This window comes from Bos indicus x Bos taurus, chromosome 2, assembly GCF_003369695.1.
Source record: "Bos indicus x Bos taurus breed Angus x Brahman F1 hybrid chromosome 2, Bos_hybrid_MaternalHap_v2.0, whole genome shotgun sequence".
Classification (NCBI taxonomy): domain Eukaryota; kingdom Metazoa; phylum Chordata; class Mammalia; order Artiodactyla; family Bovidae; genus Bos; species Bos indicus x Bos taurus.
Window position 1 is genome coordinate 106,324,109 of NC_040077.1, and position 21,160 is coordinate 106,345,268.

The 21,160-nt window shown below is 53.1% G+C and overlaps 1 protein-coding gene across 1 annotated transcript in view; it reads left to right on the forward strand.

The window, feature by feature from the left end:
* The window catches only part of VIL1 (villin 1), a 25,023-nt gene continuing 3,863 nt past the window's right edge, over positions 1 to 21,160 (forward strand). Inside the window, exons 1-19 of the mRNA XM_027513424.1 lie at positions 1 to 100; positions 4,958 to 5,043; positions 5,359 to 5,433; positions 6,707 to 6,903; positions 7,506 to 7,614; positions 7,789 to 7,899; positions 9,418 to 9,620; positions 9,736 to 9,814; positions 9,993 to 10,091; positions 10,794 to 10,947; positions 11,517 to 11,617; positions 11,703 to 11,840; positions 12,426 to 12,584; positions 14,625 to 14,804; positions 15,869 to 16,014; positions 16,680 to 16,824; positions 17,274 to 17,462; positions 19,034 to 19,102; positions 20,474 to 20,614. Of these exons, the coding sequence (XP_027369225.1) occupies positions 4,969 to 5,043; positions 5,359 to 5,433; positions 6,707 to 6,903; positions 7,506 to 7,614; positions 7,789 to 7,899; positions 9,418 to 9,620; positions 9,736 to 9,814; positions 9,993 to 10,091; positions 10,794 to 10,947; positions 11,517 to 11,617; positions 11,703 to 11,840; positions 12,426 to 12,584; positions 14,625 to 14,804; positions 15,869 to 16,014; positions 16,680 to 16,824; positions 17,274 to 17,462; positions 19,034 to 19,102; positions 20,474 to 20,614 (2,370 nt within the window). The 5' untranslated portion in view covers positions 1 to 100; positions 4,958 to 4,968. The remainder of the gene's footprint in view (positions 101 to 4,957; positions 5,044 to 5,358; positions 5,434 to 6,706; positions 6,904 to 7,505; positions 7,615 to 7,788; positions 7,900 to 9,417; positions 9,621 to 9,735; positions 9,815 to 9,992; positions 10,092 to 10,793; positions 10,948 to 11,516; positions 11,618 to 11,702; positions 11,841 to 12,425; positions 12,585 to 14,624; positions 14,805 to 15,868; positions 16,015 to 16,679; positions 16,825 to 17,273; positions 17,463 to 19,033; positions 19,103 to 20,473; positions 20,615 to 21,160) is intronic.

Here is a 21,160-nt window from a genome sequence, read left to right on the forward strand (position 1 = left end):
CCTAGAAGGGGGGGGCGGTGGGGACAAAGGTCGCTCTCCTCCAGCCAGCTTGCCACAACTCCCTGAGATCTCCCAGGTGGCAGCTGCCTCCCCCAGACAGGTAAGGCCACCCTGCGGGGACCCAGCACTGTAGGTGGTGGGAGAGGGCAGGACCGGGTCGGCTGCTTCCGGCCGCGGGCAGCCTGGGGCCTCCTGCAGCTTCTTGGGGTGGGGGTGAGGGAGAGGCTTGGCTCTCTGGAGAGTCTGGAAAGGGCAGGGAGCACAGGGTGGCCTCCCAGGCCTCCAAAAGAAGGACAGTGGAGCTTTCACCCCAGACAACGGCCCTTTCCTACCCCACTGCCTGCCATCGGTCCCCACCCTGTGTTGGGTGCCACCTGGCCCGGATCGCCCTGGACAGAGAATAATCTGAGGACTTGTAGATGTAAAACCCGCCAGTCCTGGGCCATCGGGGAGCAGCTGGTCACCCTGACCTCCCTCTCCCCCTCCCCTGGCTCCCACCATCTTTTTGCTCATTTCTTCCTCATCTGAGATGGTTTTTTCCTCTGCATCTCCATTTCCTTGTCACTCCTGGGACCTCAGCACTCTTGTCTCCTGGATACCAAAGTGTGAGCAACAGGCATCAGGGATGGAATGGGCAAAGACAGAAGCAGGGGCAGGGGGCTGGTGGTGGCAGGGCCGGGCCCCGTCTACCCTCGGCCGCCCTTGCAGGCATGCTATCCCATCTCTCCTCCCCTGGACCCATCCCCTCAGCCTCACCAGACCCTGTAGCCCCATTCAGCTGAAAGGAGGTGGGGCAGGGGAGTGGGGGCAAGTCCAGGTTAGGATCTTGGGACATACTGACCACCCGCTTCCCAGGAAGCCTGTTCAGGTGCTCTTGGGTGGGGGTGAGGCTGAGTCTGCAGGCTGGAGGGCTGGCATATGTCACTCGCTCTGCTCTCACTGGCCTAACAAAGCAAGAGTTTGTCCTTCATTTCGAATACTGCCACATCCCTGTCCTGCTCAGAACTGCATAACTAGGGACAGAGAGCAGTGGGAGCACTCTGGAGCTCTTTGGAGCCCGAACTCCCAGGACCATGGGGCAGCACTTATAAAGGGAAGATGGGACCCAGGGGACAGCAGGAACCCTAATTCTTCCATGGCCCTAAGAAGGGCCACTCCTTTCATTCTACAGTTCAGTATTTCTGCTTCAAGAATATTTATTGAGCACCTAGTATGTGCTGGGGGGCTTCCCAAGTGGTGCTAGGGTAAAGAACCTGCCAGGCAATGCAGGAGACTTAAGAGACATGGGTTTGATCCCTGGGTTGAGAAGATCCCCTGGAGGAGGGCATGGCAACCCACTCCAGTATTCTTGCCTGGAAAATTCCATGGACAGAGAAGCCTGGTGGGCTACAGTCCATACGGTCTGCCACGACCTGAACATGACTGAAATGACTTAGCATGCACGTGTACTAGGAGCTGGGGGTTACATAGACAAACGCGTCTGGGTCCTTGACCTTGAGAACCTCATACTTACAAACAGAGCCTAGCACCATCCTGTGGTGAGAGGACCAAAAGAGGCATTTTTTGGCCAGGAGGGCTTGGGGTCCCTGAGGACGGGTCTCTCGTCTAACCTGAGGATTCTAGGAAGGCATCTTGGAATAAATGAGACCTAAGTTGAGACCAGAAGAGCTTGGGAGTGTTGGCCAAGTGAAGAATGGTGGGGAGTGCATTGGAAAGGAAAATGAAAGGAAAAAGAAGGGACATGAGGGGAGAGTGAGAAGCAGCATGGGGCGGGTGGGTGTGGCCAGGGCCAGTGAATGGTGTGCTGTTACCAGAAGCAGAGAGGGATGGGGGTGTGTTGGAGGGCAGGAGAAGGAAGGTTTCGGGGTGTGCACCAATGGCTGACTTCGGGGTCCGGGAGTGATTGTGCCCTTTGGTGAGGTGGGGACAGAGGAGCGCGGGGACCAGGAGTGAGGGGGGAGCCAGTGAATTCAAGTTGAGGGAGAAGACATCACATATTCAAACCCAGGGCAGGGCTGTGCTATGGGCAACGGGGAGTCAGCATGGGCCCCCTACTCCTCCCAGCAGTTCAGGAGATGCAAGGCTGGAGAGGGTCCATTGGAGTGGGGGCACTGTGGGACAGAGGCATCTGCTCTAACCAGCACCTACGAGGCAGGAGCAGCTGGCGAGTATCCATGGGGTACTCTTGCAGTATGAGTCCACCTCTTGGGGCGGCTCTCCCAGAATCCCCTTGCCCACCTCTTCCCTCTTCAGGCTGCTGGAGGTCCCCAGTCCTGATTTCTCTCTAGGGAGGCAGAGCGCCAACTTTTTCAAACCCCTGCTCCCCTGAGTCTCCACTGTTTTGATGGATAAGAAGGGCCTCATCTTGTCTGCCCTCTTTTGCTTTTGCTGGTCCCTCCTAGATTCAGAACATATTCCTGATGCGACTTTTTTTTTTTGTAATTTTTCATTTATTTATTTTGTGCCACACTGCATGGCATGTGGGATCTTAGTTCCCCAACCAAGGATTGAACCTGTGCCCCCTGCAGTGGAAGTTCATTCTCAACCCCTGGACCACCAGGGAATTCCCCCAGTGGGACTTTAGGGATCACCTGGTCGTCGACTGCCAACCTCATGGGTGAAGATACACACCATGTTCGCACAGCTAGTGAGGGTCGGTCTGTTTTGGCAAAAAGAGGGATATGGGCAAAAGTGGTGATTGAAATAAGAGGAAACGTTTTCTTCATTTGTACCCAAATTGGTTCAACTGAACAAGGAGTCCTGGGAACCCTGAGGTCTCCATGGATTGAGAAATATCTCATGGAGGAGGCCCTGACCCACAGGGATATCAGACAGGACCCAGGCATTAGGGGCTCCTACAGGTGCAGTGCTGGCCATCAGCAGGTGGCCCTAATTTGCTGGAGGGGGCGCTAATCAGAGACTGGGCAGGAAGATGTTGTCCCCAAATTCCACTATGCCAGGGAGAGGGTGGTCACCCTTCAGGAGTCGGAAGAGGGAGTTTATCAGCAGTAAAAGACCAGGTCATTGTTCCAAGGGGTGACTCAGAGTCCAGGTGCAAGGAGAGATTAGGTAGGTTCCAGCTGTCAGAGCACGGTGGTGGGGGCCACATGATCTTTCATTCATTATTCATCAGTTCAAGGAGCATTCATGGAGGGCAACTCCAAGCCAGGCTGGGTGGTAACTCCGTGGGGAATGCGATGGCCTCCAGACTGGGAGGGAGGGGCAGGAAACCTGGGACAAAAATTACTGGGGACAAGTGACTCTCCTCCCTAGCTCATCGGAATCACTGGGGAGTTTTGAAAGCACCTCTGGCTTGCCTCCCCAAAGGCAGAAAATAAAGTGCCAAGCCTGGGCCCCACCCTGGCCTAATTAAATCAGAATCCTTGGGGGTTTGAGATAGCTTGAGCATCAATGCACCAGTGTTGTTTAAAGCTCCCTAGGCAATTCTGATGAGCACTTGGAGTAGAGAATATAGCTAGAGGTCAAAGGAAAAGAGCCATAAAATAGAACATGAAAGAAGATAGGGGAGAGATTTCTTCAAGCTCAGTGGGTGGAGGGCGGTTCCCAGTGGGAAAGGTTCATTCATTCATTCATTCACTCATTTATTCCCTCATCCATCCACTTAATTACTTTTACCCACAAACTCAGCCAACCACCCAACCACCTGACCATCTACCCACACACCCACTCAACAAAGTTCCAGCAGAGCTGGAAGCTGGGGATTCAGCACTGAACAAACAGGGCCCTACCCCGGGGTCCACATCTTGTGGGCCACCAGAACAGTAATTGAGGGGTGTTTGAGGGTTTGGGACTTCCCTTGTGGCTCAGCTGGTAAAGAATCCACCTGCAATGCAAGAGACCTGGGTTGGGAAGATCCCCTGGAGAAGGAAAAGGCTACCCATTCCAGTATTCTGGCCTAGAGAATTCCATGGAATTTAATGTCCATGGGGTTGCAAAGAGTCGGACATGACTGAGCGACTTTCACTTTCACTTGAGAGTTGGGGGTAGCAAGAAATAGGAAACTGCTGCACACACTTTTCTATTGTGATAAAATACACAGAACATAAGACTTACCATTTTAACCACTTTAAAGCATACAATTAGGGGGCATTCAAGACATTCAAAATTCTGTGCAGCCATCACCGCTGTCTAGTTTGAGAATATTTTCATCATCCCAAATGGAAACGCCACACCCACAAGGGGTTACTTCTCATTCCTCCCTTCCCCGCAGCCCCTGGCAACCACATGCTGTCTCTATTGATTTGCCTGTTCTGGACACTTCATGTAAATGCAGTCACACAAAATGGGGCCATTGTGTCTGGCTTCTTTCACTTGGCATCTTGGTCAAGGTTCAACCACGATGCAGGGTGTATGGTGCTTAATTTCTTCTGATGGCTGAGTACTATTCCATTGTGTGGACAGACCACCGTTTGTTGATTTAGTCATCTGTTGATGAACATTTGGGTTCTTTCCACCTTTTGGCTCTTGTGAATAGAGCTGCTATGAAACTTCATGTGCAAGTTTTGTTTGAACACCTGTTTTTCTTCAATTCTTTTGAGCATGTATACTTTTCAACCCTTGTTTATTCTTTGCTTAAAAAAAAAAAAAAAAACAACTCAGTATAATATGTATTTTTTAGCCAGGCATGACTTTGATCAAAAATTTTCAGGCAGAAAAATCATTTGGGTCTGCATCAAGAAGGACCTTGTGTGCCAGGCTTAGGAGTGGGACCTTTTTTCAGTGGGTGATAGGGAGTCAGGAAAGGTGTTTGAACAAGAGTGACAAGATCAGAGCCAGGTGGGACCCCCCTGGCCAGTCAGGGCCCAGGGTGGGGACCTTCTCTCAGAGCCCTGAGCCCTGGAGAGAGAGGAGCTCTCCAGGGCTGGGCTGGAAGAGTGGCCCCTGAAAGCCAGGGTTCCCAGGTCTTCTTCTTGCCCCCACACCACTTCTCCCCTAGGCTCATCCGCCATGACCAAACTGAGCGCCCAAGTCAAAGGCTCCCTCAACATCACCACGCCTGGGGTGCAGATATGGAGGATCGAGGTGAGGATACTGCCTGGTCACAGGGCAGGCTCTGCAGGCCGGGGATGGACTGAGGCGAGGAAGGCTTGACTGTCCTCCACCCTGCCCTGCTGGCCTGCGAGCCCCTGGTGCCATCCCCGCCCTGTCCTCAGGCATCGACCCCTCCTCCTGCTCCTTCCTTTCCCGGCCCGCCCTCCTCACATCCACCCTCCTGGTCGGGTTTTCTCGTGCTCTCTTCCTGGCTCTTCCTTTCCCAACTCTCCGTTTGGTTAAAGGGAGGCAGGGAAGCTGGGGGTCCTGGGTGGTCAAACCCTCTGACTTCCCTTCTCTCCTTAGGCCATGCAGATGGTGCCTGTTCCTTCCAACTCCTTTGGCAGCTTCTTCGATGGTGACTGCTATGTAATCCTGGCTGTGAGTGGGGAATGGGCAGGGGAGGGGGCGCAGCAGAGAGCAAAGCTTAGGGCAGCAGCAGGAGGAACCAGGAAGCTGGGGGCAATGGGGACTGCTGCCCAGCTTCATCCCAAGATAGTGTTCAGTGGGCGTTCCCAGCCTAGCCGTAGCACCAGAGGGTCAGAGATCTAAGAGCCAATTGCTGCCCTTGAACCACTGAGCTCCCAGCTGGGGTGACCCTCTGTGGATTTATAGTCTTGGACGAGCTTCTGAACTGGTGGGATGTCACCCTACTTTGAGTCCATGTTCCCAAAATCCACAGTCAACTTCATTTGACTGTCTTGGTTTCTTCTGCATCCTGTATCATTAATGCATTTGTACTTTTACTGATTCACTTTTAAAATTTAAATCTATTTATTTAAAAACTTAACTCATGGAGAAGGAAATGGCAACCCACTCTAGTAATCTTGCCCGGAAAACACCATGGACAGAGGAGCCTGGCAGGCTACAGTCCGTGGGATCACAAGAGTCAGACACGACTTAGCGACTAAACCATCCACCACTACAAAGTGAATATATGCCTAAAGATAATATGTGAAAAGGATATTTGCCATATACTAGCTAGTTTTTTGGTGGGAGGGTGGGAGTCAAGGAAGACTTGGGATTATTTTTTCATCAACTTCCATTTTATACTTATTTATAATGGCCATTATTTTTACTAATACCGTAAAACTATGAAAATGAATAAAATACTAAAAGTTTCATATAAAAAAAACTTAACTCAGTGTCATTATCACAAATGGAAAGCAGTATCCCGTTTCACAAACAGAAAGTAGCTATAAAATATTTCCATAATCAGGGATTTCCTGGAAGACCGCTGGTTAAGACTCCACACTTCCACTGCAGCGGACATGGGTTCTATCCCTGGTTAGGGAACTAAGATCCCCTATGCTGAGAGGGGTGGACAAAAAAAATTTTCAAAGTCATCTCACTGTATACTACCAAGTCACCTCCTAGACCTCTGATGGTCTGTGCACATAACTTCGGAAAATGCTGCCGTAGTCCAACCAAGTTATTTCCAAGGCCCAGGGGAAGACACCTGCCCCATGTCTCAGAGGGTCTGAGGAACTACAACAACACAGGGCTCCTGACCTCTCATCCCATGAACTTCTCCATGCCAAGCTCCCCTGTGGTGCTGGCCCCACACGTTCAGGAGACCATGTAAAGCAGGGAGGCAGGGAGAGGACTGTGGGAGCCCAGGGCCTTGGGCCCACTGGACGTGTTCTCTCCCTAGATCCACAAGACAGGCAGCAACCTGTCCTATGACATTCATTACTGGATCGGCCAGGCCTCGTCCCAGGACGAGCAAGGGGCGGCTGCCATCTACACCACGCAGATGGATGACTTTCTGAAGGGCCGGGCCGTCCAGCACCGTGAGGTCCAGGGCAACGAGAGTGACACCTTCCGAGGCTACTTCAAGAAGGGCATTGTGTACGGAGGTGCACGCTACAGGCTCGGGAATGGAGCCAGGGCTGGGAGGGATACCTGAGGCTGGGGGGCAGACCTGGGGCTGGAAAGGGAGCCTGAGGCTCTGCAGGGAGCCCATGAAGGTAATTTTTGTTCACCTTTCCATTCCCCACCCCCATCTCTCCTGCTGCCCTGTCCTTGGTCTTCAGCCTTGAGTTTGGGAGGAGACACAATTCTGTCTTCAGCATTTTCCCTCTTCCCTTCGCTTCAGTCCCCCTGTCCTGTCCTTCCACATGGCCCCATTACCATGCACCCACCTTTTGCAGGCCTCTGAGCAGGGCTAGAACTAGGGTGAGGCAAGCGAGGCACCTAGGGTACAAAGTCCAAGGAGGCACTCACGGCCAGGGTCATGCAAACGGAGGCGATAGAGTGACCTTGCACTTGCATGGCCCTGAGAGTGAGTGCCTTTTTGGGGTTTGTGACCCCAAGGCCTCAGGCAGCTCTTTACTCCCAGCCCCAGCCCTCAAATGGGCCCCGTGGCAACCACATCCCCAGGATCTGGGAGGACGGGGGGTCTGTCACACCTCCCAGCCCACTCCCTTGGGTCAGTTCACATCTCTTCACAGGATCCGGAAAGGGGGCGTGGCTTCTGGCATGAAGCAAGTCGAGACAAACTCCTATGACATCCAGCGGCTGCTCCACGTAAAGGGCAAGAGGAATGTGGTGGCCGGAGAGGTGGGCATCAACCAGGGCTCAGGGGGCACAGCCTCCTCTCCTCCTATCCACTGCCCTGTCTGGGCGGAGGGCAGAGGCTGAGGAGGGGTGAGGGGCAGGGAAGGGGTGGGGGAGAGATTGATGGATGATGGACAGGGTCTGAGTGGGGTCTGTGCCTGCCCCATGGCTCCCCAGGTGGAGATGTCCTGGAAGAGTTTCAACCGTGGGGATGTTTTCCTCCTGGACCTTGGGAAGCTCATCATACAGTGGAATGGGCCGGAGAGTAACCACATGGAGAGACTCAGGGTAACCCTGCCCTGTGCCCACCCCCCAAATCGCACGCTGCTCCTCCCTGCTCCTGCCTCCAGCACCTGGCCTCCCTCCCAAACTTGCCAGACTGCTGCCACGCCTCCACCAGCCCCCATTTCCTCAGCGCTCTCTTCCCTGACTGTCCGGGGTGCTATGTTTGAAGGTGAATCTGAGTCTCCATGTGTATGCAGTGAGGTATGCGTGTAGGAGTCTGCATGCATGCACTGTGGTAGATCCACTAACGTCTGATGAGTCCCTGCTTGTGGCAGATGCTGTGCCCAGCACTGGGAGCCGGTGGTCAATGAAATGGGCAGAGCCCTGCCCTAGCTCTGGCGTCCAGTGGGCCATCCAGGAGGGGAGACAGATGTGAAGGGAATACTGGAGAAGTGAGGGGTGGGGAGTGTGGCTCTCAGGGTTCGGAGGGGTCTAAGAAGGCTTCTGGGAGGAGGGCGGGTGGGGAGGAGCGGGCCGTAAGGCAGGAGAGAGGTGTATGGCAGACAACCTTCCAGCTCAGACGAAGCCCGAGACGGGGACTTTGGGGAGTTTGGAAAGGAGGGTGGGGGTGTCTCAAAGGATGTGCTGTGTGGTCAGGAAGCCATGTGAGAGGGTTGAAGTTTGTTCTCAGTGCCTGGGATGCCGTTGAAGGGCACCCTGACTTCTGAGGGGCGAGGGGAGAGGAGGAGCTGAGGGCACATTCCTAGGTGAGGAGGGGGCTGGGAAGGTGGAATCACAGGACGTATGTCAGGTTGGGGGTGACAAGAGAGGAGAGAGACAGAAGTCAAAGGTTGTGCTTTTTGTGGGGATGGGTAGGGTCCCATTTTCTCAAATGGAAAGATCAGGGAGCAACAGAGTTGGGGAGAAAATCAAGGTTGGGTTTGGGGCATCTTAAAATGGGGCTGTCTTGGGAGCTGGATAAATAGGGCTAGGCTTGAAACAGAAATGTGGGCCTGGCGAGGGGGGCAGTGGGGTGAAGGGAGCCGTGGAGAGGGGAGGGGGCCGGAGTGGAACGGCCGGGAACTGGGTAGGAGACACTAGGCTGAAAGAGTGAGCCAGGCTGTGTGTGTGTGTGTGTGTGTGTGTGTGTGTGTGTGTGCGTGTGCACATGTGTGTGAGCCCATGTGAGGCTTTGTGTGTGTGTGAGTGTGTGAGGGTGTGTGTACACGGCTTTGGGACAAAGAGACAGGACTGTGATCTTCAGGGCTCACCTCTCATGCAAAACTTTGAAGCAAAATCACACATTTCAAACAATGTCAAAACCAAAGGCCTGGCAAGTCCCGCCCCCTCACCAGACCCCCTCTTGCTCATGAAGAAGACTGCTCTTCCTGAGGTTTTAGTTTGGCTTCCTGACACACATCTTCAAAGCCTGGTCCCCTCCTTGAAAGGGAAGCGCTGGGCAGGTGCCTCCCCTTTTGGGGCTGCTGGGCTCTCCAGGTGTGGTCTGGGGTGGCGGATGCTGCCCTGTCCACCGCCCCCGCCGCCCCGCCAGCCTTCATGCGTCCCGGGGCCTCCCTGCAGGGCATGAACCTGGCCAAGGAGATCCGCGACCAGGAGCGGGGTGGGCGAACCTACGTGGGCGTGGTGGACGGGGAGGACGAGAAGGCCTCACCACAGCTGATGGAGATCATGAACCACGTGCTGGGCCAACGGAAGGAGCTGAAGGCCGCTGTGGCCGACACGGTGGTGGAGCCGGCCCTCAAGGCTGCCCTCAAGTTGTACCAGTGAGTGCCCGGCTGCGTGGGGCTCCTCCTGGCACAGGGGGTACCTCCTGGGGGAGGAGACCCCGGGGCGAGTGTCCAGCATCCTCCTTGTCTATGCCGCATCTTTGTCCTGCAGTGTGTCTGACTCAGAGGGAAAGGTGGTGGTCAGAGAAATCGCCACGCAGCCACTCACACAAGACCTGCTCAGTCACGAGGTGAGAGGGTCCGGGGTGCCCCCAGCCCCAGCTCCCCATCACCCACCCGCCCCCTGTCCACTCTCCACCAGGGACCTGGGGTGGTTGGGGTGGGGTCGCAAGAGGCAAACTTCTGTGTCTGCAGCTCCCCCAGCCTGCGCCCTCAGGCTCTTGCCCTGTGCTTTCTCTCCCGCTCCAGGACTGTTACATCCTGGACCAGGGAGGCCTAAAGATCTATGTGTGGAAGGGGAAGAATGCCAACGCCCAGGAGAAGAAGGAAGCCATGAACCAGGCACTGGTGGGTCTGGGTGTCGAGGAGGAGAACTTGGAGGAGGGGCAGAGAAGGCCACCCAGCAGGGAGAGGGCAGTGGGGGCTAAAGGCCAGGGGTGGCTCTGGGGCTGACTTAGTTCTGGGGGGTCATCTTGAGGGTTCTCTGCACCCCAGGAAGCCAACCACCCGGCGACCTCAAGAATCGTCACAAAAAGGGAGCCTCCTCAGGGCTTGCACCTTGAGTTTGGCTCTGAAAAGGGAGAGAGAAACGGAGGCCAGCCTCCTTACAAGAAGCGGGGTGGGTCAGCATGGGGCTGAGGCCAAGTCAGAGTTTGGGGTCATTGTAGGAGCTGGAGTCAGTAACCCTGAACTGGCTGGGGGTCAACGTTGGATTGGGGGTTGGGCTCAAGTTTGGAGATGGAGACTGGGGTCAGGTTTGGGTCAGATTTGGCCTTGGAGTGAGGGGTCTGAAGTGGGTTTGGGGGTTAGAGTTAGATTCAGGGTTGAGGTCAGAGTTAGGTTTGAGGTGGAGTCTGGTGTGACCTGGGGTGGGAGTCAGCTGGGTTAGATTTGAGGCCAGCACTGGGACAGTGAATAGAGTCTGGTTTGGGCTTGGGGCCAGGGCAGGTTAGTGGTGGGTCTGATTGGGGTTACAGCCAGGCTTTAGCTCCTGTTGGGGGGTGGAGCCTGGGGGAGGGACACACCCCAGACTCTTCCTTCTCGTCCCAGAACTTTATCAAAGCGAAGCAGTACCCGCCGAGCACACAGGTGGAGCTGCAGAACGACGGGGCCGAGTCAGCTGTCTTTCAGCAGCTCTTCCAGAAGTGGACAGTACCCAACCGGACCACCGGCCTAGGCAAAACCCACACCGTGGGCTCCGTGGGTGAGGGCTGGCCTGAGGTGGGGTGGGGCCGGAAGTGGGCAGTGGGGCCAGGAGAGCGCTGGACCTGCCTCCTGCCCTCCTTGAGCACTCCTCTCGTGAACACTGCACCCTGACTCTGGGCTCCCCAGGTGGAGGGGCGTGGACACAAAGGGACTTGGATAAACTTAAGAGTTGTCACAAAAAGGGAGCTGAGAACAGCTCACCTTTCATTTGGAGTAGTGTTAGGTCTCCTCAGAACCCAAACCCAAACATCTCCAGTCTTCCAGACAATATTTGCTAAGGACAAGCTCCATGCCACGCACCCGGGGGAGGAGAAAATGTCCCTCCTGTGGCTGCTCTGGGAGGCCCGGACAAAACATGAGTCTTACAGGAAGGAGATAGGGTTCTGTGTTATAGCTCTGCCACTGGCTAGCTGTGTGACCTGGGACAAGCTACCGAATCTCTCTAGCCTCAGTTTCCTCATCTGTAAAATGGGTCTAAGAATTGCAGCTCCCATTCAGGGCTGTTGTGAGAACCTGGGGGAACTCAGCTGGTGACATTGGGTGTCATGATTTCCCCCCTCACTCCAGCCAAGGTGGAACAGGTGAAGTTTGATGCCATGTCCATGCATGTCCAGCCTCAGGTGGCTGCCCAGCAGAAGATGGTGGACGATGGGAGTGGGGAGGTGCAGGTATGACGGGGAGAGAGGCCCGGGCCAGGGGGCAGGGTTGGTGGAGTCTGTCCTGGACCTCACACTAGCCTGGTACCGGCCCCAGATGTGGCGCATCGAGAACCTAGAGCTGGTGCCTGTGAATACCAAGTGGCTTGGCCACTTCTTTGGGGGCGACTGCTACCTGCTGCTCTACACCTACTTCATCAACGAGAAGCCGCACTACTTGCTCTACATCTGGCAGGTCAGGCCCCACTCCACCCTGTTTAGAGCGCAGCTGCTCAACCCCACTTCACTATACCCCTGCCAAGCGGCCATCGCCCTTGAGTTGAATACCTCTGGTGTGGATATCTTACCCGCTTTCCATTTTGGAGCTGCTTTGGCTGGGAGATCCCCCTGGCTCTGGGTAGCCCCACTCACAACCCTTCCCCTTTGGCTCTCTGAGTCTCCTTTCCAACTTCCATGGCTTCCTGTGCCTTCTCTTCACCCGCTGTGACTGGGTTTCTATGTCCAGATGCAAGGGAGCGGGAGATGTCTGGGGGTGCTGGGGGGTGAGTGGAGGGTAGTCGTGGTGTTTCCTCAAGAAAGGTGCAGTAAGCGGGAGAGGAGGTTGGGGGTCAAGGTGGGTTGGGGTGGACTGAGGCTGGAGAAAGATTAGGTGTGGGGCTGGGATCACAGATGAGGTCTGGGTTGGGAGGGTGGATTTTGGTTTTGTTCAGGGTGGGGATTGGTGGGGAAGACAGTTGGGTTTAGGGCCAGTCAGAATTGGATATGAAGTTAGAACTGGGAGCTGGCCTCACCTCACCCCTCCCACCCTGCACATCCCCAGGGCAGCCAGGCCAGTCAGGATGAAATCACAGCCTCTGCCTATCAAGCCGTCATCTTGGACCAGGAGTACAACAATGAACCGGTCCAGATCCGGGTCCCGATGGGCAAGGAGCCACCTCACCTCATGTCCATCTTCAAGGGATGCATGGTGGTCTACCAGGTGCGGCAGTGAGGTGGGGTGGGCTCCAGGAAACAGGGGAGAGAATGCGGGGTGGGGGACAGGGCTAGGGGGCAGCCCCCTCTTCCTGGGAGGGGACTGTTTGAGGCTCCATAACTTATGTGCAATGGAAATAGAAACAACTACTCAATATTTTAAAAAATCCATTTAATAAACACTTAGCATGTATAAGACTATTACTCTCTACACCCCAACTCCTCTTTAGATGAAAAAAAGAAGTTATTTTGGATAGATGTGCGGAATGATGAACCTAAGGTGCACTGGCACCTTTTTTTTTTTAACTTTTTATTTTGTATCGGTGTGTAGCCAATTAACAATGTTGTGATAGTTTCAGGTGAACAGCAAAAGGACTCAGCCATACATATACATGTATCCATTCTTCCCCAAACTCCCCTCCCATCCAGGCTGTCAAATAACCTGGAGCAGACTTCCCTGTTGAAATAGCCATCTCTTGCGTTCCTTTAGCAATAACCTATTTATTGAACACTTACTAAGTACACAGCCCTCTGCAAAGACCGAGGGGGAGAAGAATGCCATGCTAATGCTGCTTACCATCTTGCTGAACGAGCAGTGAATCAACAGTCCAAGGCAGGGTGTGCCTCAGTTCAGTTCAGTTGCTCAGTCATGTCCGACGCTTTGCCACCCCATGGACTGCAGCATGCCAGGCCTCCCTGTCCATCACCAGATCCTGGCGTTTACTCAAACTCATGTCCATTGAGTGGGTGATGCCATACAACCATCTCATCCTCTGTCGTCCCCTTCTCCTCCTTCCTTCAATCTTTCCCAGCATCAGGGTCTTCTCAAATGAGTCAGTTCTTTGTATCAAGTAGCCGAAATATTGGAGCTTCAACTTCAGCATCAGTCCTTCCAATGAAGATTCAGGACTGATTTCCTTTAGGATTGATTGGTTTGATCTCCGTGCTGTCCAAGGGACTCTCAAGAGTCTTCTCCAACACCCCAGTTCAAAAGCATCAATTCTTCAGTGCACAGATTTCTTTATAGTCCAACTCTCACATCTATACATGACCACTGGAAAAACCATAGCTTTGACTAGACGGACCTTTGTTGGCAAAGTAATGTCTCTGCTTTATAATATGCTGTCTAGGTTGGTCATAGCTTTTCTTCCAAGGAGCAAGCATCTTTTAATTTAATGGCTGCAGTCACCATCTGCAGTGATTTTGGAGCCCCCCCCAGAAATAAAGTCTGTCATTTTTTCCACTGTTTCCCCATCTATTTGCCATGAAGTGATGGAACTGGATGCCATGATCTTAGTTTTCTGAATGTTGAGTTTTAAGCCAACTTTTTCACTCTCCTCTTTCAATTCATTAAGAGGCTCTTTAATTCTTCTTCGCTTTCTGCCATAAGGGTGGTGTCATCTGCATATCTGAGGTTATTGATATTTCTCCTGGTAATTTTCATTCCAGCTTGTGCTTCATCTAGTCCAGAATTTCTCATGATGTACTCTGCATATAAGTTAAATAAGCAGGGTGACAATATACAGACTTGACGTACTCCTTTCCCGATTTGAAACCAGTCTGTTGTTCCACGTGTGCTTAAATGCCAGAAATACGTTTCATTCATAGGGACTCGTGAATACAGTGATCAGTGAACAGGCCGAGTCCATGGTGGAAAGAGGGTTGGGAGGAGATTTTGACACTGGGGGGGGTGGGGGCGGGTCACAGCTCCGCAGGGGTCAAATGAGGGCGATGCAGAGGCATAGCCAGCACGAAGGCCCAGGGGAAAGGCCCTGTGGGGAATCATGAGAAGCTTGGCTGAGCTAAATGGAGGGTTTGGAGAGCTGAGAGTGACCCTGGAAAGGCAGGTTGCCTCCTCATGTGAGGCCTCAAATGACCCCCTGAAAGCTGGGTTCTGGTCTGTAGACCTAGAATGGTTCTAGTCTGAACCAAGCTGTCAGGCAGGGGAGTGCCCATGACCAAAGCAATGTTTTGGGAAGACTAGTTCGGTGATGGTGTATCAGAGGACCACCTTTGGTAAGTTACTCCTGCCCATCTCTCCCTGCAGGGAGGCACATCCCGGGCCAACAGCGTGGAGCCTGTGCCCTCCACCCGGCTATTCCAGGTCCGAGGAACCAGCGCCAACAACACCAAGGCCTTTGAGGTCTCACCCCGGGCCGCCTCCCTCAACTCCAACGACGTCTTCATCCTCAAGACTCAGTCCTGCTGCTACTTGTGGTGTGGGAAGGTGTGTGCAGAGTTGAGTGGCCTCCCCCTCCAACTCCCCCCGCCCCCCATAGGCCCCGCCTCCTGGTTTCCCAGCTGCCTCTGGCCCCGCCTCCCACCTCCTCAACACTGGATCTGGATCCCTACTCTCTGCCTCTGTGTCTGAGTAGGTCTTTCTCATTCTGTTTGTCTCTGGTGACTCCTGTCTGTCCCTGTGTTGGTCCGTCTTCATGTTTTTTTTTTTTAACCCTTGCCTGAGATCAACACGTGCACAATGCTGTATTTATTTATGGCTGCGCTGGATCTTCATTGCTGCATGCGGGCTGCTGTCTGGTCGTGGTGCGCAGGGTTCCCATTGCAGTGGCTTCTCTTGCACAGGCTCTAGGCGCACAGGCTTCAGCAGTTGCAACACTGGGGCTCAGCAGTTGTGATCTGCTGGCTCTAGGGCTTGAGGGCTTCAGTAGTTGTGGCACAGAGGATCATTAGTTGTGGCTCTTGGGCTCTAGAGCTCAAGCTCAGTAGTTGTGGTGCACGAGTCAATTTGCTTTGTGGCATGTGGGATCTTCCTGGACCAGGATTCGAATCCATGGTCCCTGCATTGACAGGCAGATTCTTATCCACGATGTCACCAAGGAAGTCCCTTTAAAAAAATATTTATTTACTTATTTGACTATGCTGGATCTTAGTTGCAACAGGTGGGCTCTAGGTCCCTGATCAGGGATCAAATCCAGGCCCCCTGCATTTTGAGCACAGAGTCTTAGCCACTGGACTACCAGGGAAGTCCCCTGTCTCTATGTCTTGGGCTCTCTGACTCTCCCTGTGTGTGCCTGTTGCTGCCTCCCCCTTTATCTCTATCATGAGGACTCAGTCTCTTGGAGGCCTCCGCCTATCCACTGGGAGGGTCTATCCACTTGTCTCCTCTGCCATCCTTTGGAGCATCAAGGACGCTGGGCTGTGTGCACAGGGCCTTGATCCAGGAGAGTCTCTCAGGCCCAGGAGCTCTAGGCCAGTGAATGTGGTGGAAGGAGGGGGAGGCGGGGCACCGGAGGTGGACTCCCCCAGTACAGCCACCCCCCCTTTTTCCAGGGTTGCAGTGGAGATGAGCGGGAGATGGCCAAGATGGTTGCTGACACTGTCTCCCGGACTGAGAAGCAAGTGGTGGTGGAGGGGCAGGAGCCGGCCAACTTCTGGCTGGCCCTGGGCGGGAAGGCCCCCTATGCCAGCACCAAGAGGTAACTCCCAGGTCCCTCGACCTCCAGCTTACCTTCTGAGGCTGGAGAGCCTCCCAGCACCTCTACCCACATCACCTAGACCCTGCAGCAGGCGTGGATTGAGGACTCTGTGTGTCGGGCTCACAGGGCTACCAGATGAGGAAGGGGCAGCCGAGGCTCTGGGAGCCTCTTGGCACAGGGGCTGTGTCTGTGCTACTTATTGTGGGATTCCCAGGGCCTGGGGTGGATATTTCCTGCAAAGGGAGTGCACACCCAGAGGAGGCAGCTCAAAGAGAGGGGTAGGACTCTAGGTGTGCCCTTTGGGAGGAAGATGCCAGGGTCCCATCAGCCACTGTCTTTCCATGCTGCCACAGGACCAGATGCTGAGGAACACAAGTTGTAAGCCTAGTTTTCTGAAGAAGGTCCATGATCCACCATTTCCTCAAAAGCAAAAAGACATGTACTATATTAGCAGCAGGAGCGATAGAGGAAAGATATTAGGAAGAACTTCCTAACAGGACTATAGAAGAGCCCACTGAAATGCTTGTCCTGGGAGAGTAGTGGGAATTTCTCCTTTGGAGGGCTCCTGGACTCTTGGTAGGATGGGGGACTTTTGGTGTGATCAGAAGAAAGAACATTTTTCTAGGAGATGAGCTTTCCAACACAATTTCCTTTCCGCCTTGCAGGCTGCAGGAGGAAAACTTGGTCATCACTCCCCGGCTCTTTGAATGTTCCAACCAGACTGGGCGCTTCCTGGCCACAGAGATCCCTGACTTCAATCAGGATGACTTGGAAGAGGATGATGTTTTCCTGCTAGATGTCTGGGACCAGGTAATTTTGAGGCCTGGGGACCGCCCTTCCGACCACCCTAATCCCAGGGCCAATAAATAGTGGCTTTAAGGATAGGTAAGGTTTGATGTTTTCTTGGCTTCCATATACATTTTCTCTGAGATTGGTGTTACGAACAGCAGGAGCATAAGAAAGAAGAAGGCAGGTCAGAGAGGAGGATGCCCAGTGGGGCTGCAGGGCACGACGTGTACTCCCAAAGTCCAGTTGATTTTATGAGGCAGAGGAGTGTTTCTGAGGGTCTTTGGCTCTGAAGAGGCTGGGAGTCACACATCTACAGAATATCGAAGTAGAGGGCATCTGTCCAACCCCAATTTCCAGAGGCAAAGTTAAGGCCGGATGGGGCCTGCCTAAGGTCAGGGTCCACAGCAGGATGTCTGAGCCTGGGTGAGCCGAGGGTGGGCAGGGGAGGCTGACTCTGGGATGCTCCACAGGTCTTTTTCTGGATTGGGAAGAATGCCAATGAGGACGAGAAGAAAGCCGCAGCCACCACAGTGCAGGAATATCTCAAGACCCACCCCGGCGGTCGGGACCTTGAGACCCCCATAATTGTGGTGAAGCAAGGGCACGAGCCCCCTACCTTCACAGGCTGGTTCCTGGCTTGGGATCCCTTCAAGTGGAATGTGAGTGGCCCCAGCCCGCCTGGTCCTCCCACCCCAGCACATGCTTCATAGCACATGCGAGGAAGCCAGGGTAGACTCCTGGGTTTTTCTGTTCACTGGGATAGATGACCTGTGATGTATTTGTAAAGGGGCTTCAAGAGACTGAGAGTGGACAGTAAGGCTGAAGGAAGACTATGAGGCCCCCTGGTAAGGGAGAGGGAAGGAAGTCCATCAAAAATTTAGGCTAATGACAGTGTCTTGCTTGTACACTAGATTTAGCTCAAAGCTCCTGGGACATTATTGGGAAGAGCTGTACTGATTATTTAAATGCAAATGAATTGAAATTAAGCAAAATCAAAGAATTGATTTCTCACATTTCTCACTAGTCATGTGTGGCTGGCTGGTGGTTGCCATACTGGACAGCACAGAAAAAGAACGTCCATCATCATTGTGGAAACTTCTATGAGATGGCATTGATGGGTCCTCCAAACACATCAGTTCTACAAGTCTAAATATGTGTCTTCTAGCACTAAATTCTAAGCAAAATGGGTCCTACGTGGTCCTGACCTGAGGAACAATGAAGTAGACTTCCACAGAATTTTCCTAAACAGGCCCCAGAGAGAAGCAGAGGGCAGGTCCTCAAAATGGAAAAGGAAATGGCAACCCATTCCAGTATCATTACCTGGAAAATCCCATGGACAGAGGAGCCTGGCAGGCTACAGTCCATAGGGTCGCAAAGAGTAGGATACGACTTAGTGACTAAACCACAAATCACAGTGAAGGTTTTCTGCAGGAGGAAGGAAAGCTAAGGTAGAATGAGTGTTGCCCTGGTGGCTTTGGGTACACAAAATTGGCACAACAGATGAGATTAGGGAAACTGAGAGCTTAATTTCCTCAAATGCCTTAAAAAAAATCAGTGTTTGATGAGCTAAGTGTTTGATGAGGGAGCCCAACAAATCTCAAGTCTGCACACCTAGATGTGTCCAGAACTTCTCAAACCCAGGTCAGTGTCCCACATCAACAACTCTGGCAGGTCTTCCCCCACCCAGATCTGTGCCGGCTTCTTTCTCAGACTCATTCATGTACTCACTAGTTCATGCTGTCAGCATAGCTGGAACTCATAATGTGCCATGCTTGCTGCCAAGTCCTGGGATGTGGAGATGGGGCTCCCCATGGAGCCAAGGTCCTCTCTATTCCTTTTACTCCTCTGTGACAGTGTCCCCTCCAGGCTCTGAGGGGAGCTCCCCAGTTCTCCAGGACCCCTGAGTCCCGCACAGTGTGGGTAGGGTTTCCAAGGCTGCATGCAGCTTCTTAAACTCAGAGGGTGGGGAAAGATCATACTCTCCATCTCCGTGGTGGGCTGAGCGAGGCAAATAGTCCCTTGCCCCAGCCAGTTACCTGTCAGCCCTTCATGCTCATCCTTACCATCCAACCTGATTTTTCAGGGACAGCCTCCAGCCTCCCCCTGATTCCCCCTTCCCCTTCTCATCGCCCCTCGGGCCTAGAGCAGCCTTCTTTCAACGCCTGAAGGAAAATGGTCCTGTCTCCTCTGCTGAAACCCAGGTCTAATTTGTCACTTACTTTATATGCAGAACTCCAAATCCTATGAGGACCTGAAGGCGGAGCTCGGAAACTCTGGGGACTGGAGCCAGATCACTGCTGTGAGTACCGGGCAGGTGGCAGGGGCCCCCACAGTGTCCACTGACAGTGGTTAGACCCATGAAAGCTGAGAAAGCTCCAGAGAAGGTGCCAGGGTCTTCTGCTTTCTTTCCACCATTTTCTCCTTCTTCTCCTGGAAGTTCTTCTTGTTATTTAACTTCAGTGTCTTGCGTGGGTTTGTCTCCTCCATTCCCTAGTGAAATGGTCCCCAAATTTTATCATGTGTAAGAGTCTGGGTGATGGGGAACTTGGGGGTGGGGGAAGCTTATTGAAATGAAGATTCTGGGACTTCCCTGGTGGTACAGTGGTTAGGACTCCGTGCTTCCACTGCAGGAGGCACAGGTTCGATCCCTGGTCAGGGAACTAAGATCCCACAAGCCGTGCCCCCCCATCCACAAAGAAGGAAATCCCAAAGTCCCATTTCCTGAAATTCTGGTTTGTAGAATTGGGTTGAGACCTGTTAATATGTGTTTTTCACAAAGGGCCCAGGTAATTTGATCCAGTTAGTCCTCAGACCATACTTGGAGAAGTAATGATTTCTCTACTATCATCACCCTTCTCCAGGTAGAAAAACCTTCTCCTTTGATCTTTCAGTTAGTTCATAGAGATATGTTCAGCCTGCAGGCTTAGAATGTGGAAATATGAAGTCAAAGATGTTCATAGGCTTGCAGGGGGGATAAGACCAAGTAGACTCTGCAGAATTGTGGCCAGTACATGAGAACAATTTCCCAAGCACACCGGGGTTATCAGCAGATAACATGTGAATTCCTCGGACCCACCCACAGCCTGGGAACCCCATGGCACTATTAACCCTTCTTGGTTGACTGATGGTGCAGGCAGGAAAGCGTAGGTAGTTAGGTCAAGGCTAAGAGAATTTATGGTTGACAGTTTCATATCAGATAAGAGAAAGGTCATAAATGTCCAAGGTAGACCTCGAACATTCGCGGTAGCCATAGAGAAGTTTATGTCATAGAACAAAACAGTTTTGTTTACGTGTTTTTCAAAGCTGGTCATAGAGCCAACCAGCTTTGGTTGAATATAGACCTCCAAGCTTTAGCTTGTGGATCCTGTCCAGTATGCCATATTCTTATGAAGAGTGTGTGTATACGTATGTGGACAGTGGGAGGCAGGGGTCATGGAAGGCTTATATTTTTTTGGTCACACTGCACAGCTTGAGGGATCATAGTTCCCTGACCAGGATTGAATGTGGGCCCTCAGCAGCGAACGTGCTGGGTCCTCACCCCTTGACTGCCAAGGAACTCCACGGAGGGCTTCTTGAAGGTTCCCTAGGGTCATTGATGACTTCAGAGAAAAATGCAGCCTGGGAGGCAGCCACAAACCGGCTGAAGTAACGTTTTCTGTTTCTTCCCCAGGAGCTCACAAGCTCTAAACCGGAGGCGTTCAATGCTAACAGCAACCTCAGTTCTGGACCTCTACCCATCTTTCCCCTGGAGCAGCTGGTGAACAAGCCCACAGAGGAGCTTCCTGAGGGCGTGGATCCCAGCCGAAGGGAGGTGGGTCAGGGCCTGATTTAGCCAGAGATTTTTTCTTGAAAGATGAATGGGAATTATTCAGGCAGAGTGGGATATTCTTGGAGAAGGGAACAGTATACATGGAAGCCCAGAAGTAGGATGTAAACACAGCTTGGGTGAAAGGGCAAGATGGCCAGAGCAAGGGGTGGGTGGAGCTGGGAAGGGGCAGCTGCTGGGTGGAGGGGGGCACTGGGCAGCACCTTTTTTGTCAGGCTGGGGAGGGTGGTGTCCACCCTAAAAGTCAAGGGGAACTATTATGGGTGAAGCAAGGGAATGGCCGTCAGGTTTACATTTTTCAAAGCCCACTCTAGTTGCTCAGTGAAGAATGGACTTGCTAAGTCTCCTTTAGTCGTGTCCGACTCTTTGTGACCCTATGGACTGTAGCCCGCCAGGCTCCTCTGTTCATGGGATTTTCCAGGCAAGAATACTGGAGTGGGTTGCCATGCCCTCCTCCAGGGGATCTTCCCGACCCAGGGATTGAACCTATGTCTCTTATACCTCCTGCACTGGCAGGCAGGTTTTTTTCCA